The sequence below is a fragment of the Oncorhynchus clarkii genome, chromosome 24 (genome assembly GCF_045791955.1).
Source record: "Oncorhynchus clarkii lewisi isolate Uvic-CL-2024 chromosome 24, UVic_Ocla_1.0, whole genome shotgun sequence".
Classification (NCBI taxonomy): Eukaryota; Metazoa; Chordata; class Actinopteri; order Salmoniformes; family Salmonidae; genus Oncorhynchus; species Oncorhynchus clarkii.
The window spans coordinates 5,778,712-5,789,586 of NC_092170.1; the positions used below are offsets into that span (position 1 = coordinate 5,778,712).

Genomic DNA, 10,875 nt, shown 5'->3' on the forward strand with positions numbered 1-10,875 from the left:
TAGCAACGAAGTAGAGGGCTCCTCAAAGGGCGGAAACGGACGTTGGCGGTGGCGGTGGTCGTGTGTATCATTGTCATTGTGATATAGTTGACTCAGCCTGATTACTTGCTAGTGTGGTGTAGTGTTGAAGTATCAAGTGTAATAGATGAAGCGATACACTGAAAGATATCTGTCCCACTCTGATCCCTCTCAGGGATACCGCTTTAATAAATGTTTGGGAGTTGACTATAGAATACTACAGTACTTACTATAGAATTCTATAGTACACTGTAGTATACTGTAGAGTACTATACTACATGCTGTGGTATCCCTTGATCGTGTAGTGCTTACTATAGAATGTTGTAGTATATTGTAAAATACTATAGTAAATACAACAGTAGTATCTGTTTAAAAAAAACACTGTAGTAAATACTACAGTAATGTCCGCAAAAAGACTACAGTTTGCAAAACACTACACTTTTTTAAACTGTAGTAAATACTACAGTATTTAATTTGCATATCCCCTGCCCATTCCCCTCCCCCATATCCCAATTTGTGCCACCCATAAGTGAGAAACCTACATGCCAAGTATAGACAATATACTGTGTTCCCTACAGGTTATAGAAAAGACAAGAATCTATTTTAGCATTTCTCCAGTAGGTTTCCTCAAGGAGAAAGTCCCCCACTTCTATGTCAAAGATAATAAAACAGAAACACTAACGTAAATACTACAGTCTGCAAGAACACTGCAGTGAATACTATAGTATTTTTTTGTAAATATGGAAATGACCATAGTTGTGACATGGTTCTGACATGCCTCATTTCCCAACAGCATGTCGTTTTCCAACAACATTTAATCCCATCGTGTTCTACCGTATGATCACATGGTCTTGATATGTCTGGTCGATCCAAGACTGGAGCGGAAGGAAAACCAATTTAGGACTCGATTTGTTCCGTAGCGTGTTGTAGCTCGATTTTAAAAAGCTGCGTTCCCGCTGTAGCGGAGACATTTTACGGTAAAAGCTGCACGTGTTGGCTCAATCGGAAATTTGCCTCGCCTTTTTTCATTTCAATCGCCCGATAACACCGATTTGAATCAAGCCCTTAGCCTCAAGAGACAACAGAAAGAGGGAGAGAGAGAGAGAGAGAGAAAAGAATGGTGAGAAAAGATGATGTCAAGAGAAGCCACATTCTGAGACTGTGCAGCAGGACAAAGACCTCTCTGCCAGAGGCTACTGAATACAGCCTGGATCACATCAGACGGCCAGGAGGTCAGGCGGTAACACTGTTCAAAGAAACAAGGAAGCAGTAAAACAAACAGATGGGAGTGCAGCGCTGTGGAGCGTGACATCATTGTGTTTGAATGGAAAATATTGTGTATGAATAGAATATATTGTTCTCTGAGCTCCCATTTCACTCTCAAAGAGACTTCTCCATGACACCCAGCCTATTGTGTGTGTGTGTGTGTGTGTGCACGCGTGCGTGTGTGTGTACCCTTGACGTCACTATGTTTGTTTTGACTGCTGATGTTTTTGATATTTTTTGATATGTGTGTGTGTATTTTCATTACTGGTGTTTGGACAATCTACCCTCTGCCCAAGATAAAGATTCTTGTGGTTATTGACGGTGGCGACCTGGTGGACACCCAGCGAAAGGGATAATGTGCAGTCTGTAGGACATTTTTTTTTGATGAGGGCTGGCTACTATATGGACTACTATAGGGTCCTCTTTCTACCCTTCTACTCTCTGTGCGACTCGAAACAGAGTCCAGGCAGTGAGAATAGAATGAATACAGCCTTGTCCCACATCCTGTACAATCGACTGAGCTAAAATAAATCAATCTCTGCTTTTCTGTTGAGTCCCCCGACTAATATCTACCTCAAATTAGTCCCTTTGGAAGTTTTTCTTGGTAAGCCCTTCTCTTGTTCCAGATCTGTATTTTTTTTTGTTGCCTTTTCCTACTCCATTGTCAATCCGAACATGTTTGGCATGACAAATCCTCATGGAGTTGGCAAGAGAGCCAAAACAGACTAGTGCCCAGGCTAGAAGGAGGAGGCCAAACCCAGAAATCCTGGAGACTATGATCGTCTTAACATTTTAAACGCAGCAGCAGAGCCTCTCCAGCCAGTAGCCAGTCCAGACAGAACTCTCTCCCCTCAGTCACAGCCAACAGCAACGTTAACTTCATCTGCTAATAGAGGGAATGAACCCACCTCACCGGTGGACACATTTTTCCCCATGTTTGTTTGGCTTCTGAATGACGAAGAGGAGGAGGAAGAGGTCGGAGCCAGTGAAGGAGGTAGAGCGTAGTCACTATATGGCCATGCTAGAAAGGAGAAACGTGGCAAATTGGCAATGGTATCATGGCTTGTTAGTGATGGGTTCTGACTTCCAAACTTGAACTATGAAATATCCTTTGTTCACGGTACTGCGGGAGAGCGGGGAATGCAGGAGGTTTACGTTCTGTTGGAACCTGTTGTTGTTAGACATCAGGTGTCCTATGGAAAGGAGAAGGGCCACAGTCTGGTTTCTACGCCAGAAGTGAATGGTTATCTGTAGGAGGGATGTATATGGCGCGGTTGGATATGAGCCGTGGTTGCGGTCACTGATAAAAGTAGAGAGCTGTGGGTCAGTGAGGAATGGGGGGGGCGAGGTCAGGTCACATGAAGGGATACGGAACAGTTTATTACCCACGTCACTTAATTTCCTGCCGAGCAACAAAGGTTGTTATGGTCAGAGAAGAGGAGGAGACTTCGCCTAAAGTGGGGTCTATATACTTGTGCTGTTGGGAACACGTTTGTGTCTGCTCAGCTCTCTGGCCCAGTGAGCGAATAAACTTGGTTTGAGCTTTTTCTTTTATAGTTGTCCGTTAGATTCTAAAACAGAGTTTAAAAAAGTAACAGTTAGCTAGATGGCCATGCTAGACAGCCATGCTAGACAGGATAAACGGAGCAAATTGGCAATGGCATCATTGCTTATTAGCGACAACCTGAGGTATTTAATCTAGATTTACTGGGATTGGAAGGAGTGGTTGGAAAGGCCCCTAAAGTCCTGGCGTCCTGATGGGATGGATGCATGTCAGGTGTTTTACCTTGGGCTGGGAAACTCAGCCTCTGAGCACTCTGGGTAGTAGCTCATTCTGAAGCAGGAATAGCAGGAGAGCAGAGGATGACGGTGATAGAAAGAGGAGACAGGAGGCAGAGAGAGCGGAGGATTCAGGAAAGAGAGGAGGCGAGAGAGAGTAGGGCGGGAGAAAAGTAGGAAGGGGGGAGGAAAAACAAAGGAGGAATATGGCAGGATAGAGAGAGAGAGGGAGGGAGAGAAGGGCCTCTGTAATTTACCAGTCAGTCATAATGAAGGCATTGGCCTGAGGAGGAGCTGGCGGGAAACCTAATCCTTGGCAACACAAAGATGCTTGCTGGAGACACAGCCCTGTCTCCAGGCAAGCTAACGAACTCTATCTGCCAGTAGCTATGATTGCACCCACTCCCATTGTCTGAATACATTACTGTACAAACAACACTTGTGCAAATAAATACTCACATAGCCTCCATGCATTTAGATACAGACTGCTTAGAAGCTCAGTATACTATGCTGCCCATACGCTATGCTAAACCAGATACTGGGAAAGAGAGGATGTGCTGTTACCCCCACCACAAGACACTCCACTAAAAAGTAGAAGACTAAGGCCAGTGAAAAGGGAGGTTTGGTTGCGTCATCTAGCCTACGTGCCAGACAATGCTACGTTGTTGCCTCGGCTTGTTTTGGCCAACCAAATTGGCAAAAGCAGAAAGACACTGGCAGCCAGGCTAATACTATCATTATCATCCACATCAAGGCTAGGAGGACGCCGGCAGAGCTACAGTGTGAGGAGGAGGCGTTGTTGAGAGGACTGGAAGCTGCTGAAGGCCTATGTTTGCCTCGGCCAGTAGAACCACAGTAATTGCCCTAGCATGCCTTGCGGGGCTTAGTGTGGGTCGGCTGGGGCCTGTCTTTGGGTCGGAGGGGAAGGGTGGGAAGGCGGTGGTTGTGGAGTCATTTGGCTGGTGTGAGTCTTTCTTTAGCTAGGGTCAACAGCAGCAGCACGGCAGGGTGTGGTGTCCTGGGATAGTGGGACAGTGTGTTGTGATTAGGGCCCACTACTGTGGTGTGGTTCAGGGGGAGATGGACATTTATGACCTGGAGTAGGTCTGTGGTGACAGAGTTCTGGGTCTGGCCCTATAGCAGGTCTGGGTGTGGTGTTGACTAACGGAGTTGGAAGGTTAGTGTGGGAGCAGTAAGGTTCCTGGGTATTGGGACAGGCCAGGTCTGGAGTGTGTCTCACGGTCTGTGTTGTTGACTCCTGTTCAGTAGCAGACCCGGCTGGGTGGGGTGGGCTAACAGTGTTGTTTGGCAGGGAGACAAGCCAAGCTCTTGGCCTCCCTCAAAATGTGCTGTTGTGGATTCCCCACTGCGTGAAAGAAAGAGGGTGTGTTTGGTTAACAGCAGAGATGGAAACGGAGGGACTGTGGGAGTGTGTACAGGAGGCCGTGTGTAATGTCAGTGTGTATAGGAGGTTGTGTTTGGTGTCTAGTACCACGGAGAAGAAGAGTTGAAGGGTGTGTGTGTGTCCGTATGTGTTGTATGTGTGTGGTGTGTGTTGTATGCTTTGAGGCTGAGCGCATGGTTCCCTCTTCCTGTTTGTTTTTACAGCTTTTTGTTGTTACATGTACATTCTACACACATTTTACATACATGTCACAATTCTTTGTATTAAAACAAACTCTGTCCATCCCACTTATCTTGGTAAACCCACCCCTCAGCTACTCTGTCCATCCCACTTATCTCTGTAAACCCACCCCTCAGCTACTCTGTCTATCCCACTTATCTCCGTAAACCCACCCCTCAGCTACTCTCAGTCCATCCCACTTATCTCCGTAAACCCACCCCTCAGCTACTCTGTCCATCCCACTTATCTCCGTAAACCCACCCCTCAGCTACTCTGTCCATCCCACTTATCTCCTTAAACCCACCCCTCAGCTACTCTCAGTCCATCCCACTTATCTCTGTAAACCCACCCCTCAGCTACTCTGTCCATCCCACCTATCTCCGTAAACCCACCCCTCAGCTACTCTGTCCATCCCACCTATCTCCGTAAACCCACCCCTCATCTACTCTGTCCATCCCACCTATCTCCGTAAACCCACCCCTCAGCTACTTTCAGTCCATCCCACTTATCTCTGTAAACCCACCCCTCAGCTACTCTGTCTATCCCACCTATCTCCGTAAACCCACCCCTCAGCTACTCTGTCCATCCCACTTATCTCCATAAACCCACCCCTCAGCTACTCTCAGTCCATCCCACTTATCTCCGTAAACCCACCCCTCAGCTACTCTGTCCGTCCCACCTATCTCCGTAAACCCACCCCTCAGCTACTCTGTCCATCCCATCTATCTCCGTAAACCCACCCCTCAGCTACTCCCAGTCCATCCCACTTATCTCCGTAAACCCACCCCTCAGCTACTCTGTCCGTCCCACCTATCTCCGTAAACCCACCCTTCAGCTACTCTGTCCATCCCACCTATCTCCGTAAACCCACCCCTCAGCTACTCTGTCCATCCCACCTATCTCCGTAAACCCGCCCCTCAGCTACTCTGTCCATCCCACCTATCTCCGTAAACCCACCCCTCAGCTACTCTCAGTCCATCCCACTTATCTCCGTAAACCCACCCCTCAGCTACTCTGTCCATCCCACCTATCTCCGTAAACCCACCCCTCAGCTACTCTCAGTCCATCCCACTTATCTCCGTAAACCCACCCCTCAGCTACTCTGTCCATCCCACCTATCTCCGTAAACCCACCCCTCAGCTACTCTCAGTCCATCCCACCTATCTCCGTAAACCCACCCCTCAGCTACTCTGTCCATCCCACCTATCTCCGTAAACCGCCCTCTTATGAATTCCATGTGCCATATATATTTCAACTGTGCTGTGATCTTTCACATAAATTCTGAACCGGTCTAATCTCATAGAATCTAAAGATGGTAAGTTAAAGATACATATATTTTACTAAAAGTATTATTATAATAATGATAAAGTTTTTACTGAAAATATTGATTGATTTACTATGGCTTTCCAAATCTCCCAACGGTGCTATTTGTAGTGTTAATTTAAGATAGATATCATGTTTCAGCCATTCCTGAACCTGTCTCCAGAACAAGCTACTGTATATAGGGGAAATACCAAAATAATTGATCTAATGATTCTGTCTCTACATAGAAAAATCTGCCGAGATGAGATGGTTGTATGTCAGGAGGTATAACCATATATATATATATATAGGGGGTGGGAGAGAGACAGATGTTGAATCCCAAACCAGTCTCTTTCCCTCGCCTCTCGGCCCTCCATTTGCCTGTTTACGTGCACCTCCGCCACAAGTGTCCCAAAACTAGGGAGTGAAATTTATTGAGGGTGTAGGGGCTAATTAGACCCTCTGATAACCACTTCGACCAAGGCTGCAAGCTCCAGAGCAAAGAGCTATCCCAACACACACCGCGATATGTTTTGGAGTTTACGCAATTTCATACAAAAATAACAGAGAGTCGTGATTATCTGCCACATGCATTTGTTTGTGTCTGATTTCGAGACGTGACACGTAACACATGAATTACCTCCCAAATGAAAGGTTCAACTGTTATTGAGGTCAATACAGTCTATTGTAAATCGACCGGAATTGTTATTTTGAGTTTCATGCTCGTTTTACCACGTGGAACTTGAGTTGCGTCATTCAAGTTCCCAGTGCGCCCAGAAGTTGACGGTTTTATTTCATATTCCCCTCGTCAGTCTGAAAGTCAACCTCGGAGTGACAGGCCCTCCAGGTGAGTTGGTAGGAGCGAGAGCGAGGCTATGCCATAGGGCCTGCTTCCTCTTGACCAGCCCCGGGTGTTCTGATGTTAGCTATTTCATGTTACAGTATATGTAAGTTCCAGCATATTGGCCTACTCTCCTCTCTTCTAGTAAAATAGTAACCCTATCCCCTAACCCCATAAATCCCTGTGCCACGCCCCGAATGGGAGAGGTCACCACCTGGCTCTTATAGATGACCCAGATGCCAATTCCCTTGCTAACATTACCAGCATTCTGCATTGGATGCCACCGTCAAGCCATTCTATTTCATATCCTGTATATGCCGACTGTTTTATACAGGATCCTGGGTATTCTTGTGGTGCTGGGCGTTGAGATCATGTCCCAGCTCTGTTGACCCGTGCCCTGGAACATGTATAGTGCTGCTGACCTGAACCAGGCTATATTAACTATTCAGGAGCCCGAGGCTGTCCAATCAACCACCTAGGCTCGCTTAGGTGACTTTGACTGACGCTTTCATGTGTGTGTGTGTGTGTGACAGGGGTATAGTGTTACCCCTGTGTCTTTCTCGATGATGTCTGTCTGTATGTAACAGAGCACCCTTGCCTATCACTGGTCACTGGCCATGTCCGTAACTCTCAGATTTGGTGTGTTAATCCAGGAGGACCAATGGGCACATTGTGTTCCTTTTTAGGGTGGGATTGGCAAGATGTGTGTGTTGTGCCAGACCAAATCAAATCAAATGTATTTATATAGCCCTTCGTACATCAGCTGATATCTCAAAGTGCTGTACAGAAACCCAGCCTAAAACCCCAAACAGCAAGCAATGCAGGTGTAGAAGCACGGTGTTGTTGTTCCCATCAGCAGGCTTGGCTGAGCTGTTGTTATGCCTGATTGGGTATGAGCTGTCTATTGTCTATCCTGTTGCCTAGTCACTTTACCACTACCTACAGAATATGTACATAGTTACTTCAATTACATCGTACCCCTGCGCATCGACTCGGTTCTCGTACTCTCTGTATATAGCATGTTATTGTTTTTCATTATTCACTGTGTACTTTTTCCTCGTGTCACTATTTCTATATATTCTAAACTCTGCGTTGTTGGGGAAAAAAAGGACGAATTTTGCTGTCTACACCTGTTGTTTACAAAGCATGTGACAAGTAAAATGTGATTTGATTGTTGCTTCTCAGTTCCGTTGCTCAGGGACGTGTCATTGTGACAGTGATGCTCAGTCAGCTGTGAATTTGATTTGACACCTGCCTACTCTGATACTTTCGTTTTGCACCATTTATAATGTATCTTTTTCAAACTCTCTTATCAATACATTGAACTGCTTGATATCTGAAATACAATCTGGGATTATATACAGTGGAGTCTGAAATGATTGACATGGCCCCAAGACATGCTAACCTCTCACCATTCCCAATAACAGGGGAGGTTCGCATGTCTTACCGGTATGATCTTTGACCCTCTGAAACGTTCTCACTCATTATTATTCACGTTTCACTCAGGATTATCCGCAATTTATGGTAGCATCCACGTGACCGTAGAAGTGTTCAGAAACATATTCTATTCTCATTTACAATGAAAGGGACTCATAAATGACACGATTAATTTATATTGGGCACAAAATAATCTGAAAACACAACCAAAACAAACTGCAAATGCATCCAGGAAGTTCGTAGGGTCACATTGTGTGCTAGGAACATGAGACCTAATACTAAACTTTTGACTACTTTATTTATAAGAATCTTTAGGGGTGTCAGTCATTTTTACCCCTACCTTTTTTGAGAGAAAAAAAAGTATTACTAAAGTATTACTAAGTATTACAAAATATATTTCTCTAAGCAATTGAAATAGTATAAAATAATATACTTTCCCATTTTGTAGAGCATACAATACAGTATTTGAATTATTTATTTAATATAGTCATTATTGCTTATCTTTATCAAGGGTGTCAATCATTTTGGAGCCCACAATAGGTGTGTGTGTATGTTTGCCATGTGACCCCCATGGTTTTCTCAGAAGAGTGAGTGTGTGTGTGTGAGAGAGAGCCACACACACAACAGGAAACGGTTTATTACCCCCCTTTCCCCGAACTCACCACCTAGTTGCCAGGTGTGCGTGTGCGTGCCTGCGTGCATAAGCCTATCAATGTGTGTATGTATGTGTGTGTGTGCTTGTGTGCACGTGCCCCCACTTTTCCTTGTGCTATCCTTCTCTAACGCTTCACTAAGTGAGCAGAGTTGTCCACTGGGGGCACACCTGCAGCCTGTCACTATGCAACAAAAAAAACTTGCCTGTGTTGTCAGAATTTTTTTCAAATTTCACCAATTTTGGTGGGACACCATATAACATTTCTGTAGGCTACACGTTACATGTCTCTTCTCCCTCTCGCATGCATTATGACGGTACAGCACTGTGTCCGAGATTACATTGATTTTAGAGATGATGAAATTATAAAAAATGTATGAATGAGGTATTAACCTTCTTTCTCTCTCTCTTTCTCTCGCTGCCTCTCTCTCTTTCTCTCACTGTTTCTCTCTCTCTTTCTCTTGCTGTCTCTCTCTTTCTCTCGCTATCTCTCTCTCTTTCTCTTGCTGTCTCTCTCTCTCTCTCTCTCTCTTTCTCTCTCTCTCTCTCTCTCTCTCTCTCTCTGTCACACTTTCGCTCTCTCTCTCTCTGTCACCCTTTCTCTCTCTCTCTGTCACCCTTTCTCTCTCTCTCTGTCACCCTTTCTCTCTCTCTCTGTCGCTCTGTGTGTCTCTGTCTCGCTCTGTCTCTCTGTCTCTGTCTCTCTCTCTGTTGTAGTTCCCAGAGTGTGGCTTCTATGGCATCTATGACAAGATCCTGCTATTTAAGCATGACACAGGCACCAACAACATCCTGCAGCTGGTCAAGGCTCCCCAGGACATCCAGGAGGGAGACCTGGTGGAGGTGGTGCTCTCTGGTGGGTAGCAATCTCTCATCCATTTCTGCTCTCTTTTCATCCGCCCGTCCCTCTTCTCCCCCTTACTCATCCTTTCATCCTCTGCCCGTCCTCTCATCCTCCGCCCGTACTCGTCTTCCCGTTCCCCTCTTTTTTTTTGTTCATTCTCTCTGATCTTCTCGTCGTCTTATTCCTCCTTAACCGCCTCTGTTCCTTTCCCTCGCGTCTCTTATTTTAATGAACACGAAGTAGAGACAGAGGAAACGTGCATAACGCCGTGCACTCAACACCATATGCATTTTGACGGTGAAGCTGCCATTTTTTAAATTCGGCTCCGTGTTCCAGATTTTTGGATTTTGGGCCAAGCACGATCCGAGGCACAACCAAAACAAACAGCAAATCCGTCCTATAAGTTTATAGAGTCACAGGCTTTGTGTAGTCATTGTGTGCAGGGATTATTGGACCAAAATACAAAGCTTTTTACTTTTGAAATGTTTGACTACACTATAAGTGAGTTTGTCCAAATGCTGAGGACTTATGCAAATTGAAAGACTAGATACAACAGCACTCTCATTTCTAACCAGAAAAACAAACGTGTATGAAAATACACTCAAGTAAAAAATGACCTTCTGTACTATTGCCTCATATGAAACATTTGACCTCAACTTCAAAATGCTGGAGCATAGAGCATATTCACAAACGTATCATTGCTAAAGTGATTGACAGGTTGAAACCCAGACTGACTACTGTTGTTCCTCTGTTGTGTTGTCTGTCTGCAGCTGCGGCCACCTTCGAGGACTTCCAGATTCGGCCTCATGCCCTGAACGTCCACTCGTACCGTGCCCCGGCCTTCTGCGACCACTGTGGAGAGATGCTGTTTGGACTGGTCAGGCAGGGCCTCAAATGTGATGGTATGAGAGAGAGAAGGGGGGTTGCGCTGTTCTGCCTGCCCGATAAACGTTTTGTCTAAAGAAGTGCATGATAACATTTTAGTCATTTAGCAGACGCTCTTATCCAGAGCGACTTACAGTTAGTGCATTCGTCTTATGATAGCTAGGTGGGACAACCACATATCTCAGTGATAGTAAGTGCATTTTCCTTAAAGTAGCCATCAGCAAAGT

The 10,875-nt window shown here is 45.5% G+C and overlaps 1 protein-coding gene across 1 annotated transcript in view; it reads left to right on the forward strand.

Moving 5' to 3' along the window:
• The window catches only part of LOC139382476 (serine/threonine-protein kinase D2-like), a 59,555-nt gene that overhangs the window by 26,500 nt on the left and 22,180 nt on the right, over positions 1-10,875 (forward strand). The window contains exons 2-3 of the mRNA XM_071126552.1: positions 9,637-9,775; positions 10,534-10,665. Coding sequence (XP_070982653.1) covers positions 9,637-9,775; positions 10,534-10,665 — 271 coding nt within the window. The remainder of the gene's footprint in view (positions 1-9,636; positions 9,776-10,533; positions 10,666-10,875) is intronic.